The sequence below is a fragment of the Saimiri boliviensis genome, chromosome 17 (assembly GCF_048565385.1).
Source record: "Saimiri boliviensis isolate mSaiBol1 chromosome 17, mSaiBol1.pri, whole genome shotgun sequence".
Taxonomy (NCBI): domain Eukaryota; kingdom Metazoa; phylum Chordata; class Mammalia; order Primates; family Cebidae; genus Saimiri; species Saimiri boliviensis.
In genome coordinates this window covers 72,146,074-72,173,468 of record NC_133465.1, presented here as the reverse complement: position 1 = coordinate 72,173,468, position 27,395 = coordinate 72,146,074, and the positions used below count along the sequence as shown (strand labels likewise).

The window sequence follows — 27,395 nt, the reverse complement described above, 5'->3', positions numbered from 1 at the left end:
CACAGTCGACTCTTCCAGTCAGAACTCTAGAAACCAAGACAGCGCAACTATCAACAAGCAAGCAGCATGTAACACATGCAAACGACAGCTATTTTCCCTTTTTTAATTTTTGTTTAATTAAGATAGAGACTCGCTCTGTCACCCAGGCTGGAGTGCAATGGCACAATCTCGGCTCACTGCAACCTCCGCCTCCCGGTTCAGGCAATTCTCCTGCCTCAGCCTCCCGAGTAGCTGGGATTATAGGCATGTGCCACCACACCTGGCTAACATTTGTATTTTCAGTAGAGATGGGGTTTCACCACGTTGGCCAGGCTGGCATCAAACTCCTGGACTCAAGTGATCCGCCTGCCTCAGCCTCCCAAAGTACTGGGATTACAGGCGTGAGTGACTGTGACTGGCCCGTTTTCCATTTTTCATGTTTTTTTTTTCTTCCTTGAAGTTCCTCAATTTGCATCACCTTAATGCTTAAAGTGGGACTAAACCAGAGGGTGCTTTTAAAGCTGGAGCACAGGGGCCTTCCAGGGAAATGACGTTGCCAAACACTTGCTTTCCTCCCATGGGAGCTAAAAACCCTCACGGCCAGAGAACCATCCTTCAAGGAAAATGAAAATCCAATCCTAGTTTCGATGGTGCTTGCTGAGAGCTCACCTGTTTCGCCCACACTAATGAACAGGTGGATAGCAATGAAGCCAAGTGCATCAAAGGAGACACATGAAACCCCAAGCAGAATCCACCTGCAAGTTTCATCACGCACAGCAGGCACCCAGCCTCTGCCTGCAGCTCTGCCAAGCCCATGGTGAAACCTCCCGCCCGCTCAGCACCCAACACTTCCTCCTGCTGAGGCCACCCTCATCAGGCCACATGGACCCTTCAAAAAGAGAAAGGGAAACCACAGGCATGGCTCTGGAAAGACTTGAGCTGCTCCGGCAGCAGCCCAGGGCATCAGAAGGCTCTGGAAGGGGCATGCTGGCCCCGGGAGCTGCCAGAAGCCTGGCCCTGCCAGGCGTTGCTTCACAGCAGTTTCATTCATTCCCTTCTTAGGGATTTCAGCCGGCTGAGTCAGACAATTGCTCACTCTCGCTGCGGGCAACTCTGAATAGTTCTGAGGTGCTGTTGCCAATCTGCCTGGGTGCTCTGCCCCAAACGGCAGGGACAGCACACCTCACTCTTTGCCAGCACATGCCAGGGGGGTGGCACAAGGCTCAGCTCTCATAAGCCTTGGAGAAAACCTTTTTACACCTCAGGAGAAAGGGAAAAAATGAACTTCTCTCCACCTCAATGTGGAACTTGATGTCAAAATGAAAAGCACTTCCCCACTCCTGGCTGGTTTGATTTTGCTGCAGGAATTCCCACCTGTTCCAGCAGCTGGCCAGAGAGGGGGCGGCGAGCTGACCCACCCACCCTCTGGGTATTCCAAATGCAGACTGGGCACCGTATGCCTCCTGCTTGGGATGGAGAACAGAAAACTTAGGAACAATCTAGAGAAAAGCGACAAGATTATCAAAGTAAAGAAGTGAACCCGCAGGCAAAGAAGCTGCAGAACTAGACAAATGTGGCTGCCACGACCTTCCCAAGCTGAGGAAAGCTCAGAGGCCGGAGCCCAGGAGGCACCTCCAGGATGCGCCGTGGAGCCCTCCAAGGCAGCCTGAATGCAGCGGCTCACAGCCTCTCGCCAGGAGGCTGCCTCTCCCACAGCCCGCTGGGCCAGGAGCCGGCGCGCCTCACCTACAAGTCTCTGGACAGCCGCAACTGGCTCCAGCCCCAAGGCCAAGGAATCCTGCTGACCCAACAGTGTGGGTGGGCAGGGGAGGGGAGCCTCCCAGGCCGGGCTGCCAAGAGCTACAGGAGACCCCTAGAAGCCTGCCAAGAGGGCGAATTCATGACTGAGCAAAGGTGGTCTCAGACACTAACTGGACTGAGATCAAATGTGCCTACCCTCCCAAAGCAGCACCCACGCTCTGGGCAGGGCTAACAGCCTAACCTGCAGAGCCACTGGAGACCAACAAGCTCTGTTACATCCTGTGAGACCTCCCACGTGTTCTCCTGACCTGAGACTTCTCACCCACAGCACTGAGTTTTACTAGGGATTTCATGAAGGTTAAATTTCTAGGGATGAGGAAGCCCTAGTTAGAGGGCAGAGAAGCCCAGGAAGCCTCCTCAGATCTTGTGAGCCACAGGTTCTCTGATGGGGTCGCAACCTGGTTCCGGGTGCCAATTATCTTAAGGACACTGCTTTGGCCCCATAGGCTGGTCTGCTGGGTAACTATTCACCACCCAGAACATGATCATGAAGGCTGTGAGGCTGAAGAGGTGCTTACACAATATTCCAAGAAACAGGTGTGGGAGACGTATCCACATGATTCCTGACACAGATAGGTGCCAGTGTATCAGTTCACCCCAGTCCAACCTCAGGCTGGGTGGCCCAGTCACAACATGGAGCCCCTCCTGCTGTGATGGGGTCAGGTCCACTGGTCCAGTAACAACATGGAACCCCTCCCACTACAATGAGGTCAGGTCCAGTGGTCCCAGTCACAGTTTGGAGCCCCGCCCACTGTGATGGGTGGGGTCCAATGGTCACAGTGTGGAGCCCCTCTCGCTATGATGGGTCCAGTCCAGTGGTAACAACATGGAGCCCCTCCCACTGCAATGGGTCGGGTCTAGTGGTCACAGCATGGAGCCCTTCCCGCTGTGATGGGTCCAGTCCAGTGGTCACAGCATGCAACCTTTCCTGCTGTGATGTGTTGGATCCAGTGGTCACAGCATGGAGCCCCTCCCCCTGCAATGGGTTGGGTCCAGTGGACCCGGTCACAGGATAGACCCCCTCCCACTGTGATGGGTCAGGGAGCTTGGGCAGTTGCCATATGCCATACCACCAGCCGGGTAAGGCTCATGGTCTTCCACACGTATGTCATACTTCTTGGCAGTGGCAGCCCGTTCTTCTGGGGTCTTAGACAGGGCCCTGAGAGCACGTCCTTTGTCATGTGGGAGGCTGTTCGTGCAGCCAGCACCACAAACATGAAGGTGAAGCCATCAGGATCCCAGGACCCCCACCCCACCCTGGCTGCCACTATCCTCCCCTTCTTCATATTTCCTCAATGAGACTCAAGGCAAAAAAATGAAAAATCCAATTATGCCCAAACTTTCAAATTAACCACATTTATCCACCACTCTTTACCAGAATTGCCTAAAACATAAACGCACAACATCTCCTGAGGATCCATGGACCAATGGCACAGTGGGCACGCCTGATACTTTCATCCTCCCTGCCCTACACCCCCACACCCCATGCCCTTCAAGGCCAGCCTCAGCCTGCACCGACCTCCACAATAGCAATGAATCCTCTCTAAGAACTGCCCAGCACAGCTGGAGCAAGGGGTACCTGGGGACACAGACCGTGCACGTGCACCTGCAGTGCCCAAAAATGCCTGGCACAAGCAGGTCCTCTATTTCACCACCAACATGACAGGTATGCCGCCAGAAAAATATTTTTAAAAGACTTCAGAAACACAAAAACATTCCAAATTTTGTTTAAAATTATATTAAAAACTAGTGTCAAGTACCTAAGGGTACTGAAAGCATTAGGTTGGGTTTTTTTACTTTTTGTTTTTCGTGGCAGTCTTGCTCTGTCACCCAGGGTAGAGTGCAGTGGCATGATTCTCAGTTCACTGCAACCTCCACCTCCCAGGTTCAAGCAATTCTCCTGCCTCAGTCTCCCAAGTAGCTGGGACTGTAGGCACCCACCACCACGTCCAGCTAATCTTTGTATTTTTAGTAGAGATAGGGTTTCACCATGTGGGCCAGGCTGGTCTCTCAAAGTCCTGACCTCAGGTGATCTATGTGCCTCCACTTCCCAAAGTGCTGAGTGAGCCACCATGCCCAGCTGGAAAGCATTAAGTTTAAACAAAACCTTGCACATGAAAGTTCTTAACAGCATCACTCATAACAGTAAAAATACCCAAACACCGGAACACGATTGAGACATAACAGGAACGATGCACTACCAACACCGCAGCGTGGATGAACCGTGGACACACCAGGCTCAGCAAAGGCCAGAAGGCCACGTAGCATACGACTCTGGTGAGGCAAGATGTCCACCACCAGCCAGTCCACACGGACAGAAGGTGGATCCACGGCTGCAGGGGTGGGGAGGGCTGACGGAGGGACTGCTTAGTCAGGTCAAGGTTTCTTCCAGGGTAATGACAGTGTCCTGAAGTCAGATAACGGTGATGGCCGCACAGCCCTGTGAATGTACTAAAAACTACAGAATTGTGTACCTCTGAAGGATGAATTACTTGTGGTATGTGAATTATTTCTTGAGTTTTGAAAACTGCTAAATCTGTCACATTTATGCAGAAGTTGCGGGGAGGCCTGAAGAAAACAGACATCACCTGGGCAGAGCATAGGCTCCAGGAAGCACTTCCACAGTATTCTTACATGTCTGAAACATTCTCCTCATTTGGAGGAAAGTCCTTCTGAAGACCACGGTGGCAGGACAGGAAAGCAGCAGGCACTGAGGATGCTTCCTGACACCCCTCAAGAAAAGCGCGCCTCCGCCGCAGGCTCTCACACCCACAGCCCCCATCCACTCAGCTGACGGCCTCCCGCTCCCTGGCAGAACCTGCCTCGGACAGCAAGACACCGCGGTGAGGTGGCACTCACCATCTCCCCTAAAATGTACTCCAAAGTGTCCTTCCAGGCACAGCGGCTCACACTCGTCATCCCAGCACTTCGGGAGGCCAAGGCAGAAGGCTCGCTTGAGGCTAGGAGTTCAAGACCACCCTGGCCTACATAGCAAGACCCTGTCTCTATAAAAAATGTATTTTAAACAGTAAGAACAAAGTGCCCTGCTCCTCAGAGGGACTGCAGGCTCCACAGCTTGAGACGAGGGTGAGAAGTTCTCTCAAAGCCTCACCCACTGTAATTTAAGAGCAAGCAGAGGGAGGCGCTGGACCTACCGCGCCAAGGGTCACAGAGGGCTGCCAGCTCGCCCTCCAGAAGGCTGACCCGAAAGAGGCTTCGTCCTCTTCTGAGACTTCCTCTTTCCTCCTCATTAGCACGAGGAAAGGTAACACAAGGGATAACCGAGCAAAGGGGCAAGGAAAGGCCAGCAAAGGGCTACAGCCAGGGCACTTCCAGGCAAGTGCCAGGGTCTGTGTCGAAACGAAGAAGTCAGGACCATCCAACCCGAGCCCAGGGCAAAGCAACAGAATCAAGGTTCAACTCACCCGCCTTGTTTGAGTAGAGCCCGTTCAATCTCTGTACTTTACAGGGGAGCTAAGCAGGAGCACAGATGCCAAGAAACCTGCCCGGAGAGGCCCGGCCGCGCGGCACCACTGCCCTCTGCTGCCCTCTGCTGGCGACAGGCGGCTCCAGGCCCATCCACCAGCACCTGCGCTTAAGCCAGCCCAGCCCAGCCCCTAAGGCAGGGCCCAAAGCAATGGTCACAAGACGGAATCACAGGCAACAGCACTCCGTAGTCCCAGGTAAGGTGCCACGTCCCTGCTGTCTCCATGGCCCCTGTGGGCAGTGCTCACCAGGGCCTGCAGCATCCCATCCATGGTGATGACCCCCTCGACGTTCTGGAAGGAGGAACGGGCCAGGTTGCACAGGCTCCAGTCCAGGAACCCAGCCATCTTGCTGTGCTTGACATCAGGACGTGTAATAAATCTGCCAAAAGGAAATAAAAGCACAAGCTACAGCTCAACCAAAGCCTCAGCACTGAGACCTTGCCCATGCCTCACCAGCCCACCCCACACACACCCCCATCACGCCCTCCCACCTCACATGCTCCTCCCTATGCCAAGAGGCCAGCTCTGTGCTGAGTCCTGTCCCCTTCCAGCCAGCTCCTCCTCTCTCCAACCCTGGAAACCAAGTCACTGCCCTAACCAGGGCCCTCCGCAGCAGGTTCTCCAACACAACCACTCAGGTGCACCCAGGCCTACCACCCATCGCCTCCCGCCTGCCCCCAACCCCCCACCTCGTTACCTGTCCCCATCACTACCAGAGAACCCCTGCCCACTTCTCAGCCCCTCCCTCTGCCCTGGACCCTGCATCCTCCAACCTCAGGACACTATGCTACATGCAAGGCCTGGTCCCAGCCCCCACCTCCCTCCCTGACACCTGCCATGGGCTGTGTGCACAGGCCTGTTTCCACAGCCAGCCATTCCTGCAGCCCCATGAGTCTTCCCTGCTGGACTCAGCCTCATGTTCCAGTAAGTGCTCACACTCCCCACCCCTCTTGCAGCCTGGCCTCAGCAGAGGGCACCCTGAGCACAGAGAGTTACTGGGTTTGTTTGTTTTTTTTTTTTTTGAGACAGAGTCTCGTGCTATCACCCAGGCTGGAGTGCAGTGACATGATCTCGGCTCACTGCAACCTCTATCTCCCAGGTTCAAGCAAATCTCCTGCCTCGGTCTCCCAAGTAGCTGGGACTACAGGTGAGAGCCACCATGCCTGGCTCATTAGCCAGATTCCTTCCTGTTTCTCTACCAACAGCTCACAGGCCAGGCCTCCTGCTGTGCCTCCCTGATGCAGACTGGCACTGCCAATCAGAGAAGAGACAAGGCCCTGCCTTGCCCTCCCATAGCCCACATTCTGGAGAGAAACAGCAAACAACTGGCAGGCGTGCAAAGAAATGTCACAAATAAAATGGGGGGAGGGCATGCCTCATCAGAGAGAGGACTAGAAGCCAGAGAGCTCCAACGAGGGGGGGTGCAGAACCTGGAGAGAAAGTGCTGCTGCCCAGGGAAGCAAGAGAGCCAGGGCCCAGGGCAGAAGGGAGCGGAGGGAACTCAAGGAATGCAAAGGCAATGCAGTCGGAAGTAGAGCAGCTGAACAGGAGAGGTGCCGTGGGCAGGACCAGCAGTGGCCAGGCCTGACCACCTCCTCTTCAGTCTATGTCAGCAGGTCAGACATGCAGCCTGGCCACATTTCTATGGGGAGATGTGAAGGAGATGGCAGTGATGCCAGGGGGAAGGTACGGAGGAGTGCCACATGCAGTGCCCACTAGACAGCTACATGGAGACCCTAGGCAGCGAGGAGCACGAGTCCAGTGCTCAGGTGAGAGGTGGAAGCTGGAGCTGCCAGGCTACAATGCCCGCCCTCCCTCCAGCCCCTGTGCCATCTCCACCGGAACCTCAACTCTGGCCTTGCCATTCTCGGCATCCCACCTTCCTGGCCCTCGTTCCAGCCCTTCCAGTCAGCCTGCATGAGGGCTGGTTCCACGCTTCTGCGGGGACAAGCCCTCTCGGAGCACCACACATCACAACACTGGCATGCAGGAGACAGCCAAGCATGTGCCGTTCTACTCCATCACGACCCTCACGGAACAAAAGCACTGCCCAGCTGAGGGGACGGCTGGCACCTGCCGACTGCTCGTAACGCAAGGACCTCGCTTCCCTTGGCCACTGCAGCTGAGCGGGGCACCTGGCACCTGCCGACTGCTCATAACGCAAGGACCTCGCTTCCCTAAGCCACTGTCCCCATGCAACGCGCTTAGGGAGGGGCTCAGCGTGAACACGGGGGAAAGAAGACCCGATTTCCAAACACTAAAGAATCATTTGGCCGGGCGTAGTGGCTCACACCTGTAATCCCAGCACTTTGCGAGGCCACAGCAGGCGACTCACTCGAACTCAGGAGTTCAAGACCAGCCTGAGAAACATGATGAAACCCCATCTCTACCAAAAAAAAACAATAATAATACAAAAATTAGCCAGGGGTGGCCAGGCACAATGGCTCACACTTGTAATCCCAGCACTTTGGTAGGTTAAGGTAGGTGGATCACCTGAGATCAGGAGTTCGAAACCAGCCTGGCCAGCACAGGGAAACGCCATGTCTACTAAAAATACAAAAATTAGCCAGACATGGTGCTGTGTGCCTGTAAGTCCCAGCTGAGGCAGGAGAATCATCTGAACCTGGGAGGCGGAAGTTTTAGTGAGCCAAAATCACACCACTGCACTCCTGCCTGGGTGACAAGAGTAAAGCTCCGTCTCAAAATAAATAAATAAAAGAAAATTAGCTAGGTATAGTGGCATGTGCCTGTAGTCCCAGCTACTTGGGAGACTGAGGTGAGAGGACTGCTTGAGCCTGGGAGGTGGAGGTTGCAGTTAACTGTGATCATGCCACTGCATTCCAGCCTGGGCAACAGAGACCCAGTTTCAAAAAAAAAAAAAGGAAACTTGTGTGTCCTCCCAGATTTAATTTTAGTGCATCTGCAAAAGGGGCCCAGGGCAGTCACTTCATCACAGAAGGCAGCAGCATCGAGCTGGTGACAAATCCACACACACTGAGTTCCTACACAGCATTACAGATGAACACAGAAGTGGGATACAAAATGGCGCTAAAGCAACTAGTTACCTACTGGGAAGGGCGGAGTTCCACAATACACCTAAAGAAACCCAAAATGAATCTGTCTTAAATAATAAAAGGTAGAAGAAATATAAATACTTGTTAAATCTCTTAACAAGTTAAGACTTCAGGCTTACAAGGTTTGACATTAAAAGTACGGTTCAAAAAAGTAAATAAAAGGAAAAGCTAACAACCAGCGGGGCAATCCCCATGGTCCTTCACACAGAGGAAACTCACACCAGTGGAGAAGGCCCTACAGAGCCCACAGACACCCAGAGTCGGGTCACGAAGGGGAGGATGCGACGCCTAAGACGAGAGCAATCAGAGCGATGCCAATTAAACATCCGCTACGATCTGAGGGCGGGGCATTGCTGAGGCTGGCTGTGCAGAGCAGGCGGCTGAGAGCCTTCAGGTGTACAGACCCCACACCGCTCTCACGGCCTGGGCCCCAGAAGTCCACCGCGAAGGGCCCGTCCTCAGATAACAATCCTGACACAAAAACATGTCTATATCCAAACCCAGGCATCCGTCACTGCTCGCAAGAGGTAGGAAGTGACAGAGCTGACTGCAGCATCGAAACACAGCAGAACTCATGGAGTCACTCATCAGCAGTTATGAGGAATTAGGCAAAAAAGCACAATGCTGACTTGGTAAGATCATGCTGTGCACATTCAATGTCATAACAGTACAAAAAAGATAAACACAGTATACGTACTGTGTATAAAAATTACCTACATAATTCTTTTCTAACTTCCATGTTTCAAAATTTCCAACTGTTTTTTGAGACAGGGTCTTGCTCTGTTGTCCAGGCTGGAGTGCAGTGGTGCGATCACAGCTTATGGCAACCTCAACCTTCTGGGTTCAGGCAATCCTCCCACCCAAGCCTTCCAAACAGCTGAGACTGCAGGCGCATGACACTATGCCAGGCCAAGATTTCCAACTTTTCTGCATATAGCATACCTCCTCCTTTTTTTGAGACTGAGTCTTGCTCTGTCGCCCAGGCTGGAGCGCAATGGTACAATCTCCATCCACTACAAACTCCACCTCCTGGGCTCAAGCGATTCTCCTGCCTCAGTTTCCCAAGTATCTGGGATCACAGACACGCACCACCAGGCACAGCTAATTTTTTTTTATTTTTTAGAGACGGGGTTTCACCGTGTTAGCCAGGCTGGTCTAGAACTCCTGACCTCAGGTGACCCACCTGCCTCAGCCTCCCAAAGTGCTGGGATTTACAGCCACAGCGCCTGGCATACCTCCCTTTTATAATCTGAAAAACAGCTATCTTAAAAAAAAAATGTGCCAGGCACAGTGGCTCACGTCTGTAATCCCACCACTTTAGGAGGCTGAGGCGGGTGGATTACCTGAGGTCAGGAGTTCAAGACCAGCCTGGCCAACATGGTGAAACCCCATCTCTACTAAAAATACTAAAATTAGCTGGGCATGGTAGCGCACATCTGTAATCCCAGCTACTCTGGAGGCTGAGGCAGGAGAATCGCTTGAGCCCAGGAAGCAGAGGTTACGGTGAGCCAAGATCGCACCACTGCACTCCAGCCTGATTGACAGAGTGAGACTGCTTTAAAAAAAAAAAAAAAAAAAAAAGTAATCCGTAAGAATAGAGGCTTTTTTTCTTTTTTTTCACTCTTGTTGGCCAGGCTGAAGTGCAGTGGCGTGATCTCAGCTCACCACAACCTGACGTGATCTTGGCTCACCACAACCTCCACCTCCCGGGTTCAAGTGATTCTCCTGCCTCAGCCTCCCAAGTAGCTAGGATTACAGGCATGCGCCACCACACCAGGCTCATTTTGTATTTTTAGTAGAGACAGGGTTTCTCCATGTTGGCCAGGCTGGTCTCAAACTCCCGACCTCAGGTGTTCCACCAGCCTCGGCCTCCCAAAGTGCTGGATTACAGGCGTGAGCCACTGCTCCTGGCCTTTTCTTCTTCTGAGATGGAGTCTTGCTCTTGTTGCCCAGGCTAGAGTGCAATTGTGCGATCTTGGCTCACCGCAACCTTGACCTCCTTGGGTCCAAGCGATTCTCCTGCCTCAGCCCCGAGTAGATGGGATTACAGGCATGTGCCACCATGCCCAGTTAATTTTGTATTTTTAGTAAAGACATGGTTTCTCCCTGTTGGTCAGGCTGGTCTCAAATTCCTGACCTCATGTGATCCTCCTGCCTCAGCCTCCCAAAGTGTTGGGATTACAGGCATGAGCTACCATGCCTGGCCAAAGGCATATTTTCTATTAAAATGAGTTTCTAAGGCAGCACTCAGTCTGCATATCATAGTAACAATGTAACACCAAGCACCACCTACAACACTGTGGATGTTGGCAAGCTCCGTTAATCAAGGGAGATGGATACAGCTGTAGAGTGGCCAGCAATACAGGGGGAAGCACTCAAACCTGAGAGCAGAGTGGGCTAGAGCAGGCAGATCCTCCCTGGAGAACAGAAAACAAGCCTGCACTGCAGACAAACGCTGGCACAGGACCCCTCGCAGCCCCGGCCTTACTTGTAACAATCCCCACCAAAAATGCGTGTGAGAAGTACAGGGAACCCAGAACCTGCAGTGAGTCCGAGAGGTGTCCAAGAAACCGGCCCAACTCTAAGTGTGCTCCTCCACTGACAGCATCCGCCATTCTCAAACACTCCAAGAATCGGTGTGCGAGACCAAGGGGGAGAATGGCCCCAGAGCACCGACACACCCACCCACGCACCCGCCCAGAGCACCCATGCGCCCACCAGGGCACCACCCCTCCCAGATCGCAGGCCCTGGTGTTCCTGCACAGAAACAGGCTCGGCCGAGAGAAGCACCTGCTCGCCCCGGCACCAGGTGGCGCTGCAGCGTGTCACCAGGTTGTCTGCCCGGGATCCGGAGCCAGAGCTCTCACTTCCCGGAGGATCCCACGAGGAAATAAATACTCAGGTTCCGCCGCCCCAGCCAACAGGCGAGGCACTCCACAAGACCAAGTCCAGCATAAACCTACCAAACCTCAGTAATGCTGCTAAGAAAAGTAAGAACAGGCTGGGCACGGTGGCTCATGCTTATAATCTCAGCACTTTGGGAGGCCAAGGTGGATGGATCACCTGAGACCAGGAGTTCGAGACCAGCCCGGCCAACATGGTGAAAGCCCATCTCTACTAAAAACACAAAAATTCGCCAGGCGTGGTGGTGCATGCGCCTGTAATCCCAGCTACTTGGGAGGCTGAGGCAGGAGAATCACCTGAACCCAGGAGGTGGAGGTTGCAGCGAGCTGAGATCGCACCACTGCACTCCAGCCTGGGCAACAAGGGTGAGATGCCGTCTCAAAAATAAATAAGTAAATAATAAGAATAAAAGCAGATACTATTTTCCACTTAACAAAGTTGGCAAACATTTTTAAGGTTTGCCTTAAACCCCAGCTGGTAAACATGGGGAAAGAACTTTTAACTTGTTCAACCTCTCCAGTAACTGCACTAAACCCTGAAAATGTTAATTCCACTTGCAGAAACTCAGCCCTAGAAATCATTCAGAATGGTACCAAGTTTTATGTGGACTGTTCACAGCCCTGAGTTTTAATACCAAATTGGGAGAGCAGCAGTCTAAATGCCTCACCACAAGGGACTGGCAGAAAGGACATACTCAGGCCGGACACAGTGGCTCATGCCTGTAATCCCAACACTTTGGGAGGCCAAGGTGGGCAGATCACGAGGTCAGGAGACCAAGACCATCCTGGCTAACTAACACAGTGAAACCCCATCTCTACTAAAAATACAAAAATTTAGCAGGGCGTGGTCCCAGCTACTCGGGAGGCTGAGGCAAGAGAATCACTTGAACTCAGGAGGTGGAGGTTGCAGTGGGCCGAGATCGCACCATAACACTCCAGCCTGGGCAACAAGGCAAGACTCCATCTCCAAAAAAAAAAAAAAAAAAAAGGACACACTCACACCAGGTCATCTGGTTTTGGAAGAAAACGCTGACGCGTGAGGCCCATCTCCTAGTCCGAGGTGCAAAGAAGCGAGGGCAGCAACTCAGCCACGGACAGAGTTGGCATTGGTGCCGCCCCACGGGGAGACCACGGAGAGGCAGGGAGACGGGGGGCCATGACACCCCCACAGGATGAAAGCACTCACGGGTTTCATTTTTTTATACATCATACTCTATTACCTAAATACACACAGATTACTTTTATAATGAGGAAAAAATGATAATCTTCTCATGTCCTTACAAGACAGGAAGCAGCCCCTGCCCTCTCAGGTGCAAGGGCCTCACCTGCTCCAGGGGACCCAGGAGTTCCTCCTCAGCTCCAGGCTGTCACGAACACCTCATCTAATACCTCCAACTGCCCCAGAAAGGAAGCTTCTCTCCTCCCACTTCTCTGAGAAAGAAGCTGTGCAAGTTGCGGCTACCATCCCAGTGAAGGTGGTGCTGCATGAGGCACAGACCATCTTCCCAATCACAACCACCGGGAGGTTTTACGACCGCCCTTCGACTTTCACCATCGTAGGGGGGGAAAATGCCACATTTTCTGACTTAGTAAACTACATACATACTTAAAATCCTGTGCCATGCAAAGTCCTAATTTAGAAAAATTGCTTTCTTCCTTCTTGCACCTCATGAAACAGGTTCGTTCGGGCTATACACATACTCTTGGCACCCTTCCAACACCGCAGGCCCGCTGCACTCAGCAGAGAAAACCACCTGCCCGTCTGCAGCACACGTGGGATGCAGTTAACACAGGACGTTGGGGGATTTTCATCCCCAGTCACAGTGGCCCAGCCACCACCCATCACCTCCACAGAGACAGCAAGAGCTGTTTCTCGTAACTGCCACCCCATCCCTGTGCCGAGGCCGTGCCCCAGGGAAGATGGCCACGCCTCTTCTAGACCTGCACTCCCATCGACGGACCTGTCAGGTGACCCCCACCAGCACCCCAAACCAGCACTGAGTGTGGTCATTTCAGGGTCAGAGGTCTTCTGTGCCCAAACAGTGCTGCACGCTCCCTCAGAGAAAGCCAGAGTCTGAGGAGTCCAAAGACTACCCTAGGTCCTTTGAGGATAAAACACGCATAAAACACTGAACAGCACCCAAAGAAACCCCTCTCGGAACCCACCAGCAGCCACACGCCAAGAAGCGCAGCACGGAAGCTTACCTGGCCACGAGGACCGCCGCTCCATCTCGGGCCTTGTCACCAACAACCAAGTAGGACTGCAAGAAAGGACAAGCACGGACACAGTCACGCCTGCACATGCCAGCCTCGGGGCCCCCACAGTCGCCAGTCCCACGCTCACCAGCTCCCCGAGGGCCCAGGCTCACAAACCTTACCAGCACAGGCCTAACTCCAAAGCTGCAAAAGAACCTCTCTTCAATTGGAGCCAAGGGCTCCGGCGGCCAACTGCTACTCTCGCCCAGGTAAGTGCCTGAGCTACGCAGAGCGTTTGATCCCACCCCGTTGAAACACACGTTTGCAAGAATAGAGCAGGAAAATGTAAACAAACTAGTTACTCGATTGTAACAAAGAATCCAGAGTATTCCCTAAGCACCTACTGCGCGTCCAGCACATGGGAACCATCGGTATTTGAGTATTCAGACTAGATAAGAGGCCACATCCAAACTGAAGGGCAACTAGATTTACTACAAATGCATCCATTTTTTTTAATTTTTGGTTTTTAATTTTGGGGGTATACATAGTAAGTGTATACACTCATGGGATTTTATAGCTGTTTTGAGACAGGGTCTTGCTTTGTGGGGTGATCAAAGCTCACTGCAGGCCAGGTGCTACAGCTCATGCCTGTAATCCCAGAACTTTGGAGGAGTTCAGGAGTTGGAGTTCAGGAGCCTGGTCAACATGGTGAAACCCCGTCTCTACTAATAATACAAAAGTTGGCAGGGCATGGTGGCACATGCCTGTACTCTCAGCTACTCAGGAGGCTAAGGTGGGAGGACTGCTTGAGCCTGGGAGGCAGAGGTTGCAGTGAGCCACGGCTGGACCACAGCAGTCCAGCCTGGGTGACAGGGCAGACTATACCTCAAAAAAAAAGCACTCACGGCAGCCTCAACCTCCAGGGCTCAAGCAGCCCTCCTACACTCAGCCTCTGGAATAGCTGGGACCAAAGGTGGGTACCACCACACCTGCCTAATTTTTTTTTTTTTTTTTTTTTTTTTTGGGCAGAAACTGAGTCACATTATATTGCCCAGGCTGGTCTCAAACTCCTGGGGCTCAAGCTATCCTCCCGCCCTGGCCTCACAGAGTGCTAGAATTACAGGCATGAAACCACAACACCCAGCCAGATTTGTTTTTAGGAGGGCTGCCTTAAAACGTTTGCAATGCTCGTCTCAGCTAGTTTTCTTCCCCAAAATGATACACTTAGAAGATCTTTTTGTCCAAGGCAGGCTTTCTAAGGACAATCACAGACCGTCAAGTCCTGACAAACTGTGCTCCCTCTGACCCAGAAGTCCCTCTCAGCAGACAGGTAAACGAGAGTGGGCAAAAGGTTCTTCATCACCACACTCCTTCTAATATAACAAAACAAGGACAAACAAAATGTCCATCTATCAGAGAGAATTTTTAAGTCAGGTTACAATGGAGTACTTTTCCTGCAGCGATTATGAGGGGGACACTCTATGATGTCACAAGACACTCAGAACATGTTGCTGAGGGAAAAAAGGCCTCAGAACAGCAGGTCACGGGGCAGCATCAAGCCCTGATGAAGAGCACAGACTCCAGAGATAAACCGCCTGAATTCTAACATGGGGCCACCACTTAGGAGCAAAGTACACTAAGTTATTTATTTATTTTTATGCCTATTGCCTCCTCAGTTAAATGAGGATAAGAATTGTCAACGGCCTCATGAAGGAAAATTAAATGATTATTAATCACAGTTAATAAATTAATCACTGATGATCTATAAATCATCAATGTATAAGTTAATTTTTTTTTTTGAGACAGAGTCTCGCTCTGTTGCCCAGGCTAGAGAGCAGTAGCACAATCTCGGCTCACTGCAATCTCCACCTCCCAAGCTCAAGCAATTCTCCTGCCTCAGCCTCTTGAGTAGCTGGGATTACAGGTATGTGTCACCAGACCCAGCTAATTTTTATAGTTTTAATAGACACATGGTTTCACTACATTGGCCAGGGTGGTCTCAAACTCCTGATCTCATGTGATCTGCCTGCCCCAGCCTCCCAAAGAACAGGGATTACAGGCATGAAGCACTGCACCCAGCGCAACGTATAGGTTAAATTATTAATCCGTAAGTGATTAAAGATTAATTCATGAGGGTCTGAATGGTGCCAAGCACACGGCAGGCACTCAGTGAATGCTGACCAGGGCTATCGCAGTCAGCATGGCAGGAATACCATGGCGACCAAAATGGCTCACAGCCTGACAGGCTCCTAGTGCTCACTTGTGTGGGTTAGACTCGGTGACTTGCTGCTAACCACAGGATCTGGCAGAGGAATGGGATGTCACTTCCATGTCAGGTAACATATTACCATGACTTCCAACTCATTAGCAGGGTCTCTCCCTTGCAGGCTTTGACGGAATAAGCCACTATGTTGGAGGGGCCCAGGTGGCAATGAACTGAGGGTGGCCTCACTCCAATGGCCTTGGAGCAAAGGCTGCCCACCTCAAGTTTTGACTGCAGCTGTGGGCAAGCTTGACACAGGGGACCCATCTCAGCCATGCTAGACTCCCAACTCACAGAAACTACATGAGGATAAATGTGTGTCAAACATTCAAGTTTGGGTTATTTATGAAGCAACAGATAACTAATACAATAAGCTGTGTTTATATGCATAATATTTACATCAGGAAAAGTTTGAAGAAAATAAACAACTATTATCTCTTGGCGCCAGAATTTGATAAACTTAAATTTAGTATTTTTCTTGCCTATCTTTGTTTTCTAGTTTTCCTACAAGTAAATGTGTATTATTTACATCATGTTAAGAACTAAATGTAAAATGGGCCTTATTTTCTCTTACCATTGCCACTAAACCCCTTATCTGCCATGATTACCCTCAACAGAGTATCCTCATTACCTACAAAGAAACAAGATTTACTAATTCAACCCAACCCCTACATGAATTATCACAGTTTCAAAATAAGTTATCATGTGGGAGTTCACCTCACTGAAAAAAACACCTGGATAAATATGTATCGAAAGCTTACCAAGTTGAACACTGATATCAAGACAGCATGAATATGACAGAGAAGACAAACTAGCAGCTAATTATCTGCATGATACTCACCTCTGCTATTTGGAGAATACGGTCCATTACGGACAGTCGTGTTTGCCCAGGCTGGGTGATGAGGTTCCCGTCAAGGCGACAAAAATCAAAAGGGATCAGGCAGGTCACAGAGAGCCACAGCAGAAGCATGTAGCGGGTTTCCCAAGTCTAAAAATTGAATCACAGTAACAATGAGTCTTGTTTGAAAAGCAGAGGTTGCTGGCCACAATCTAAAGTCACTGCCCTCCACGGCCACCCAATGCCCACTCTAAAGCCATTCAAATGCCATCACCCTCAGGGCCAGAAATGCAGGCCATTCACCAGCTACTTCCCACATCCCTCCAGAATCCCCACCACACACCAATGGCCATAACTTAGCTAGCTCAGCAGACAGACATCAAAATAAAAAAAATAAATCATAATACATCACAGCTTCTCTTCACTGGCACTTCTCAACATACAAACTGCCTTTTGAGAAAGTTAAAAAAAAAAAAAAAAAAACAGATAAAAAGAAAAAAACACTTAAGAATAAAGAAAAAAGGACACGTGCAGTGGCTCTTGCCTGTAATCTCAGCACTTTGGGAGGCCGAGGCAGGCAGATCACCTGAAGTTGGGAGTTCAAGACCAGCCTGACCAACATGGAGAAATCCTGTCTCTACTAAAAATACAAAATTAGCCAGGTATGGTAGCACATGCCTATAATCCCAGCTACTCAGGAGGTTGAGGCAGGAGAATCACTTGAACCCGGGAGGTGGAGGTTGTGGTAAGCCGAAATGGTGCCATTGCACTCCAGCCTGGGCAACAAGAGCGAAACTCCATCTCAAAAACAGAAACACAGAAAGACAGAGGGAGGGGAGGGGAGGGGAGGGGAAGGGAGGGGAGGGGAAGGGAGGGGAGGGGAGGGAGGGAGGGAGGCAGGGCAGGTGGAAGGAAGGATGGAAAAAAATTCTCAACTTGCACTACCAAGAGTATGCTTTCTCGGCTTGTAATAAAAAGGAGCGTCCTCACTCTCTCAGCTTGTAATAAAAAGGAGTATCCTAACTTTCTCAACTTGTAATTAAAAAGGGGTACCCTCACTTAGTAAAACATTCCAATTTGTCCCTGCAATCATTCCACTGGGGGGGGGTGCGGGTGCTAGAAGAGCTGAGGAGAGAAGGGCACCAGTGCAGGACAGGAGGGAAATGCCCCATGGCTCTCATCGGGCACGTTCACGTGGAGACCAGCCCCCGTGCTGCAGGGCTATAAACCGAGTACGCTTTCCAACACACACTGTGCAGGAGAGAGTGAGTACAGCAGGCCCCACTGCCATCCAAGGAAAGGCCGCTGGAGAGGTCGGCCCTGGGCAGGCATCCAGGGACCTGGACACCAGCAGGGCTCCCACCAAGCCCTGTGGGATGAGGCCCCTCGCTGGCTCAATCTGCACAAACTGTGTGCTTTACGTTGGGCACCTGCTTTCCTCCGAAGGGTCTGGAATTTTATTTCATGCCAGGCAGAGATGCCCACGTGACCACCCCTGTGCAAGCTCTGGATGCCAAGGCTGAAACGTGTTTCCCTGGTAGACACCTCACAGATGTGGTCACACAGTGCTGGGGAAATGACACACGCCCTGTGGGACCCAACTGGGGGAGCCTGGGAGCTCCCACCTGGTTCTCCCCAGGCCCCGTCCCATGTACCTTTTCCCGTGGCTGACTGTGCTGTGTATTAGTCTGCTGTATACAGCAAATGACAGCCAAAAGGAGGAATGTATGCTGAGTCTGTGAGTCCTGCTCAGGACATATCAAACCTGGCCGGGCGCGGTGGCTCAAGCCTGTAATCCCAGCACTTTGGGAGGCCGAGGCGGTGTGGATCGCAAGGTCAAGAGATCGAGACCATCCTGGTCAACATGGTGAAACCCCCGTCTCTACTAAAAATACAAAAAATTAGCTGGGCATGGTGGCGTGTGCCTGTAATCCCAGCTACTCAGGAGGCTGAGGCAGGAGAATTGCCTGACCCAGGAGGCGGAGGTTGCGGGGAGCCGAGATCGCGCCGTTGCACTCCAGCCTGGGTAACAAGAGTGAAACTCCATCTCAAAAAAAAAAAAAAAAAAAAAAAAAAAAGGACATATCAAACCCAACACAGTTACACTTCCACAAGTTAAAAAAAAATCAACAATGACAGATTTACTGTGAAACGATACCTAGACATAATTTTTCTTTATAAAGGGCCAATTTTAAAGAAAAATAATTTGAAGCAACTTGTATTAAAAGTAAAGGAAGAGTCAAAAGAAAAGAAAAAAGAGACACACAAAACCAAGTGAAATAAAAGTGAAAGAAACAGAAAGGGGAAGGGGCAGCAAGGTAAGCAAGCAGGGAGGAGGGACAGGCATGGAGGGCTGAGACCAGGAAGGAGACAGAGACACTCACTTCATGGTCCTTGGGATTCTGATTTGCAATCAAATCTAAAACAGGCTCCATATCAGCTACTTCATGAGGAAATAAACGAAGAAATATTTTATAGCCTCGAACCTATCAAATAGAGAGATACTGGATTATTATAAAATTTAAAAAGACTGCCTTTTTCCCCCCTCATCAAAAATCACCACCTACGAGACTCACTGATCAAACAGAATTCTGTCACATTACAGTGACACAGTTTAGTAAGACTACAGTCACCACAAGAAAGCTACCCGTGGCCAGCACAGCGGCTCACATCTGTAAGCCAGCACTTTGGGAGGCCAAAGCAAAAGAACAGCTTGAGACCAGGAGCTGGAGACCAGTCTAGGCAACATGAAAAATTAAAAATTTGGCTATAACCAGTCCTCTTAAGAGATGATAGCTCTGCATCTTTTATTTCAGACTCAGAAAATTCAGTCCCAGTCTCCAAATAGGTGTTCAGTAGAAAACACGCGCGCGCGCGCGCGCGCGCGCACACACACACACACACACACACACACCTCTCTCTCTCTCTTTCTCTCTCTCTCTTTTCTCTCTCTTCCTCTTTCCCTCTTTCCTGCAGAAAAAGAAAAAGAAAAAAAAAATTTTGACAGGCGTGGTGGCGCATGCCTATAGTCTGAGGGGCTGAGGCAGGAGGGAGAATCATTCGAGACCAAGAGATCGAAGCTGCAGGGAGCTGTCTGCACCACAGCACTCTAGCCTGAATGACAGAGCAAGACTCCATCTCTTTTAAAAAAAAAAAAAAAAAAAAAAGGCTATCCTTCCTTCCTAAATTGGTTAATGTTATTCATCACCACATTTATGGAATCAGTCATTCGTTCAGCATGTTCATTTAAACGACTGTGCTCTGACATTTATGAGGAGTAAGTGTCCATAAACCTCAAAGGCCCAAATTCATTAACACTTCCACGAAGCTCACTTCCATGAACCTTCCGGAAAAATCCTACACTCAAAACATCGGAGTCACAGAGCCTGCGTGTCCTGGGCAGCCCACCCACAGTGTCCTCTCGCTGGCCAAGGACCCTCCCGCTGGACAACAGAAATACTGCAATGCCTCGCCCCTACGAACCCCAAGCCCCACCCTGATATGGCTGTTGAGTACTCCCATGGCCAAAACTGCCTACAGGGAGCCTGTGGGCCAGCACAGACGACACCTGCAAGCTTGTAAGAAATGCAGACTATGAGACCCCACCTCGGACCTACTTGCTCAAAATCTACAGCACAGCTGAGATTCCCAGGAAATTTATCTGTACATTAAAGTATAAGAAGCACCTCAATTTCCAGAGTCTTGCTCTGTCGCCCAGGCTGGAGTGCACTGGCACCATCTCAGCTCACTGCAACCTCCACGTCGCAGGTTCAAGTAATTCTCCTGCCTCAGCCTCCCAAGCAGCTGGGATTACAGGCATGTGCCACCATGCCCAGCTAATTTTTGTATTTTTAGTAGAGAAAGGGTTTCACCATGTAGGTCAGGCTGGTCTCGAATTCCTAACCACAGGTGATCCACCTGCCTCGGCCTCCCAGAGTGTTGGGATTACAGGCATGAGCCACCATGCCCTGCCTGCTTTTTGCTTGGAAGAAGCTTTTCTGATTTCGTCTCATCTCCACCCCCTTCCTTTACTGGCTAGGTGGTGCTTCAATCTATTCAAATGCAAGAAGCTAAACACCTTGACACTGTTCCAGCCAAAAGGCCCATATCAATAAATTCTGATCCCAAACAGACAGTAAAAAAGGACAGAATTAAACACACAACTTAACACTTTGGAGGGTAACCTCTGGACCATGCATGTTATGAAAGTAGCTGTCAACTCTGAAGTGCTATGGAAGTATTACCTTGGTGATGATGTAAAGAAATTTAAAAGCCAGATGGACAAGGGAAGCTGGAGCTGTCTGATCCCGCACTATGTCCAACAACGAGTTCATCATCCATTCTAGGAAAAAACACACGGAACGCGCGCTGTGAAAGCGAACATCCACATGACACGGAGGCTGGCAGGGGTGGTGGCTCACACCTGTCTTCCCAGCACTTCAGGAGGCCGAGGTGGGAGGATGACTGGAGGCCAGGAGCTCAAGGCTGCAATGAGCTATCATCCTGCTACTGCACTGCAGCCTGTGCAACACAGCAAAATCCTGTCCTTTTTTTTTGAGACAGAGTCTTGCTTTGTCACCCAGGCTGGAGTGCAATGGTGTGATCTTGGCTTACTGCAACCTCCACCTCCCGGGTTCAAGCAATTCTCCTGCCTCAGCCTCCCAAGTAGCTAGGATTACAGGCATGCGCCACTACATCCAGCTAATTTTTTTGTAGTTTTAGTGGAGACGGGGTTTTCACTATGTTGGCCAGGCTGGTCTCAAACTCCTGACTTCAGGTGATCTGCCTGCCTTGGCCTCCCAAAGTGCTGGGATTACAGGTGTGAGCCACTGCGTCCAGCCCAAAACCCTGTCTCTTAAAAAACAAAAACAAAAACAAAAAAGACATAGCTAGGTTAAATGTAAGTAGAAAGAAAAGGGTATTCCAACCAATCACTAATCATGAGAGAGCGGGAGTGGCTCTGTTAATATCAGACAAAGTAAACATCAACACAAGTAATATTGCCAGAGATAAAGGATAATTCATAATAATACAGGATCCGTTCATCATAAAGACTTAAAAATTCTTTAAGTACATCCACCAATCTATAGAGCTTCAAAATAAGCAAAGAAAAAGCTGCGAGAAATGAATGGAGAAATGGTTGAAAACTTCAACACTCCTGTCTCGGGAGGTGATAGAAGAAGTGAGGAGAAAAGCACTGACACCCAAACAGCACGATCAACCCCTTACTCACCTTACTGACATGGCATTTAGAGAACAATCTACTCAACAACAGAACAGACATTTTTCTCAAGTGCACATGGAACGTTCAACACAACAGACCATATGCTGGGCATACGTCTTCACACACAGAAAGGACCTGCAGTTTGCATCCGGGAAATGCAGAGAACGGTGAGACGCACCCACTGAAATCAGACCGTCAGAGCGAGTGGTAACACTAAGTGCTGACGAGAACCCCAGGGCAGCTAGAATCCTCACACCTCATTGCGGATCAGTGTGGCAGGTGATTTTGAGTCCTTTGCTTTTTTTTTTGGAGACAGTCTCATTCCACCATGCAGGCGAGAGTGCAGTGCTGTCACCTCAGCTCACTGCAACCCCCACCTCCCGTGTCCAAGTAATTCTCCTACCCTAGCCTCGCGGGTAGTTGGGACTAGAGGCGCATGCCACCGCACCCAGCTAATTTTTTATATTTCAGTAGAGATGGGGTTGCATCATGTTGCCCACGCAGGTCCTGAACTCCTGGGCTCAGGCAATCCGCCTGTCTCAGTCTCTCAATGTGCTAGGATTACAGGTGTGAGCCACCATGCCTGGTCAAGTCATACACTTTCTATGAGTCATTCACTTCCTTGCAACTCAGTAATTCCATTCTTGCATGTTTTCCCAAAAGAAAATAAAACCTGTTACTCAAAGACTTGTACATAAGCATCTTCGCAGCAGCATTTTTTTTTTTTTTTTTTTTTTTTGAGACGGAGTCTTGTTCTGTCACCCAAGCTGCAGTGCAGTGGAGTAATCTAGGTTCACTGCAACCTCCACCTCCCAGGTTCAAGCGATTCTCCTGCCTTAGCCTCCAAAGTGCTGGGACTACAGGCGTGTGCCACCAAGCCCAGCTAATTTCTTGTATTTTCAGTAGAGACAGGTTTTCACTGTGTTAGCCAGGATGGTCTCAATCTCCTGACCTCATGATTTGCCTGCCTCAACCTCCCAAAGAGTAGCATTACTTATAATAGCCAAAAATCAGAGACAACTCGAATGTCTGTCAACAGATAAAAAAGTAAACAAATTGTGGCTTATCAGCACAAGAGAAAAGGAATAAACTACTGATACACACACCACAACGGTAAGTCCCAGAGATGCTATTTAAACCATGGAAGCCAAAAAGTAAAGAGCACATACTGAATGGTTCTAGAACAGGCAAAACTAGTCAGCAGTCACATTAAGCCACAGTGGTTCCCTAGGGCTGGGGTGGGGGGCTGACAGCAAAAGGACGTGAAGTAACTCCTCGGGATGAGAAGACGTTCCATGTCTTGATAGGGCAGGGTGCATACATTCCTCAACACTCAAACTTCTTACTAAAATGGGTGCACTTTATAATAGATAAATTTTAAACTCAATAAAGTTGAAACAATAAAATTTTCTAAGAATAAAAATGTATAATCATGGATAAAGAGTAGTATTATTTACAAACTGTATAATTAATTACCTGTTAAGAAAACCCAAAGAAACAACTGGCCATGCACAATGCCTCATGCCTGTAATCCCAGCACTTTGGGAGGCTAAGGCAGCTGAATCACCTGAGGTTATGAGTTCAAAACCAGCCTGGCCAACATGGTGAAACCCCCACCTCTGCTAGAAATACAAAAATTAGCTGGGTGTGCTGGTAGGTGCCTGTAGTTCCAGCTGCTTGGAAGGCTGAGGCAGGAGAACTGCTTGAACCCACGAGGCACAGGTTGCAGTGAGCCGAGATCATGCTATTGCACTCCAGCCTGGTGACAGAGGCAAGACTCTGTTTCCAAAAAAAAAAAAAAAAAACTGCAAAACTACTGAAGTAAACATTTCATCACACAGTGAACCTCACAGACATGATGCTAAGTGAAAGCCAGTCTCAAAAGACTTCACTCTGTATGATTCCATCACATGAAATGCTGCATACAGCCCACACAGCACGGTGGTACATGCCTGTCATGCCAGCACTGTGGGAGGCAGAGGCGGGCAGATCATGAGGTCAAGAGACCAAGACCATCCTGGCCAACACGGTGAAACCTGGTCTCTATTAAAATGCAAAAAATTAGCCGGGCATGATGGTGCACACCTGCAGTTCCATCTACTCAGGAGGCTGAGGAGGCAGGGAATCACTTGAACTCGGGAGGCAGAGGTTGCAGTGAGCCAAGATCACGCCACTACACTCCAGCCTAGCAGACAGAGTGAGACTCCATCTCAAAATAAAATAAAATAAAGTAAGAATAAATAAACGGCAGAGGAGAAAGTAGCTCAGATAAATCTCCCCACAGCCCCCAGCCTAGAGGGACATCTGGAACTCAAGCCGCTATCCCAAGTCAGCTAAAACCAAGCAGCAGGGACCTGCGAGTAAGACAGGGACACTTCTCAGCGCTTCATCCTGGCAAAGCATACGCATGTGCTAGCGCCATTCCCGAGGCCTCTGTGGTCATCCATAACTGAATGATCAAAATCAGCAGCTTTTATTCTTACCTAGGTGTGGGTCCAACAGATGAGGCTGCTCCTGATATTTGTTCATTATTCCTAAAAACAAATATAACACGAAATTAATTATTAGGCCAAACACGCCCGTGAGCCTCAGAAACCCCATTTTCCCTGCTAGCTTCCACAGAACAGCTCCGTCTCTTCCCCAGCCTATGCTGCTCTCAGAAGCACACCTCCCCCCTCTCACTAACGGAGGCCACACAGGCCACCTGGAGGGAAAGCTCCAACTCCCTTTGGCCTTTCAAGGGCCACTGGTCCCAGCCACGTGCAGTCTGCTTGCCCGGCACGTCTGTCTTTCTCGTCCTCTTCTCCCACCTCCTCTACCCTCTCCTAACAGTCTCCTCCTCACCTCTCCATTCCTTCACTCTCCCCTGCCTCTGCCGGCCATTAAGGGCCAAGCTCAATGCTGCCCTTGTGAGACACACATCCTGGCACTCCTCTCACACTCCCCTGCCAAACACGCCTGTAAAAACATTCTCAGCCCCCCAGCCATGTAACGGACCCTTCCACTTGGCCAAGGGCACTCCAAACTTAACCCGAAAAACTAGTTCAGGCCTCATGATGGAAAGGGAGTTGAGGAGGGGGTTCAGACAGGCTTCATTAAACCCTCTTCCCATTGGAACTCAGGCACAGCTGCTGAGTACTAGCATTAAAATACTTCAGTAACAGTAAGACACCAAGTTCCAGCCTGACTCTAGTACAGCACCACATGCCAGACAGCATGCCCTGAAAGAAATCAAACATTTTTTCCCTAAAATATATTTCTTTCACATACTTTGAAATGGCCCTGCAAAGTTGGCTCTTGTAGGGAAAAGCTACATTCTGTAGAAAATCTCTTTCCTTTCTGGGTCTTTTCCCTAATCCAGGAGAGAATTAACTAAGTCTGGTACCTTTTTAGTCTGAGAAAAAGTATTTATAATGTATTCTCTCTGAAACCAGCTAACTGGAAGCTTCATCTGCATAACAAGAACCTTGGTCTCCACGAGTTATCGTAACCTAGACAATCCCTTCCTCGGATTCCAGCTCTTCAGATAAACTCTTTTCAACCAGTTATCACTGGTGAAATATTTGAATCCACCTATGACCTGGAAGCCCTCCCACCCAAGACGTCCTGCCTCTTCTGACTAGACCAATGTACATCTAGTATGTACCGACTGATGCCTCCTGTCTCCCTAAAACATATGAAACTAAGCTGTAGCCTGACTTCCTCGAGGGCATGTGACCTCCTGAGAACGCCTCACAGACAGTCCCTAACCTTGGCAAAAGAAACTTCTAAACTTACTGAGACCTGTCTCAGATACTTCCTGCTTTACATATCCAGGCATTGCTCCCTTCCACACCCCTGCCAACTCTTCCGACCCACGACTCCACAACCTCCCTGACCCTGAGCCACCTGCTCTCCACTCCTCTCAGCAGCTGACTGCTTCCGTCCAATCCAACAGCTCCCACTTCCACATCTGAACACACTCACTGCTTCCCAGCAAAACTGCCTTCGCAAAAATTAGATCAGTGAGAAAATTACGGCAATGAGGGAGATTTGATCCAGCCAATCCCCTCATGCCTTTACTCTTTGAGCTGCCACACTACCTTTGGGAGACATTTACTTTGTAGTTTAAATAGTAAGAGCCCTTCCCCAAAACTCAACTGCCTTTGTAAAGCTCGTGAGAGGCCACCAGGCTAGGAGGAAGAGGAGCCTGAATTCCGCTAAGGTGTAACGTAAACAATTGCCGCCATCATTCCTGGGGTCACAAGGCAGGCAAGTTCCCCAGGTAGTCCTGCAGGCCACATCACTGTTGCAGAACCTGAGACTGGCCTTTAGAGGTATGTTTTCAGATTGTTTACATGTCTGACACCGACGCTAGCATCCACCAGGCCCCAGCGACCCAGGAAGGCTCCACCTGGACCCGCCACTGCTCTTGGAGCCCCGCCCAGAGGCGATTCAGCACACAGCATCATTGCCGACTCCCTATGATTGATTGCACACCCCTAACCAATCAGCAGCCACCCCTGCCCTTTCCCCCAGATTGCCTCTAAAAATTCCGGGCCCCCAAATTCTCAGGGAGACTGATCTGAGTATTAATAAGACTCCAGTCTCCCTTTCAAACAGCTCTGTGTGAATTAAACTCCCCACTGCAATTCCCCAGTCTTGACAAATGGGCTATCAGGGCAGCCCGCAAGAAGAACCCACTGGGGCCGGGCGCGGTGGCTCACGCCTGTAACCCCAGCACTTTGTGAGGCCGAGGCGGGTGATCACTTCAGTCAGGAGTTTGAGACCAGCTGGGCCAACACGGTAAAACCCCCTCTACCAAAAATATCAAGTTAGCCGGTCGCGGAGGCGCGCGCCTGCAATCCCAGCTATTCCGAAGACAGAGGTTGCAGTGAGCAGAGATCGCGCCACTGCACTCCAGCCTGGGCGACAGAGCGACACTCAATCTGAAAAAAAAAAAAAAAAAAAGTGCAAAAAGGAACCCATTGGGCTGTTACAGCATGAACGAGAACTCTGGCTTCCCCGGTCCCTGGATGAGGGTCCCTCACCCTCGAACAGTCCTGCCAGAGGCACCGTTGCCAACCCCAGGCAAGCATCAGGTACTCACAGGCAGGGGCACCTGACGGCCAAGCCCGCACCCGCCCACAGGCCCCCCACCCGCCTGACTCCTAACTCGGAGCGCTGTCACTCTGAACCGAGGGAGGCCACACTTCGCAGAAGCTCCTCCTATCGAAGGGTCCACAGAGATGAGCTTACTGCACCACAGAGCCCCGTGTCGCTAACCACAAGACCCTAAGGGCTTGCTTGGAAATCACCGTTATGGACGGCTGCAAAGCGGCTCTGAACCCGGAGAAGTGAGGCTCACGCAAGGACGCACACCCCGCACCCTCGCACCCCCCACGCCCCCGCACACCCCGCACCGCCAGCACACGCTGCAGCCCCCGCACACCTCGCACCCCCAGCACCCCCCAGCACCCCCCGCACCCCAGCACCCAAAGCACACCCCGCACCCCCGCACACCTCGCACCCCCAGCACCCTCTGCAACTCCGCACCCCAGCACACCCCGCACACCCCCCGCACACGCCGCACACCCCGCACACCCCGCACCCACAACATCCCGCACCCC

General features: G+C 50.6%; 1 protein-coding gene across 2 annotated transcripts in view; it reads right to left on the bottom strand.

Moving 5' to 3' along the window:
* TBCD (tubulin folding cofactor D) overlaps positions 1 to 27,395 on the bottom strand; it is a 205,699-nt gene that overhangs the window by 177,599 nt on the left and 705 nt on the right. For both annotated transcript variants that reach the window (XM_074389091.1, XM_039476649.2), the window contains exons 2-7: positions 24,270 to 24,320; positions 20,807 to 20,904; positions 18,947 to 19,048; positions 16,566 to 16,712; positions 13,471 to 13,526; positions 5,535 to 5,667 (exon numbers count right to left, since the gene is read on the bottom strand). In XM_074389091.1, the coding sequence (XP_074245192.1) occupies positions 5,535 to 5,667; positions 13,471 to 13,526; positions 16,566 to 16,712; positions 18,947 to 19,048; positions 20,807 to 20,904; positions 24,270 to 24,320 (587 nt within the window). The remainder of the gene's footprint in view (positions 1 to 5,534; positions 5,668 to 13,470; positions 13,527 to 16,565; positions 16,713 to 18,946; positions 19,049 to 20,806; positions 20,905 to 24,269; positions 24,321 to 27,395) is intronic.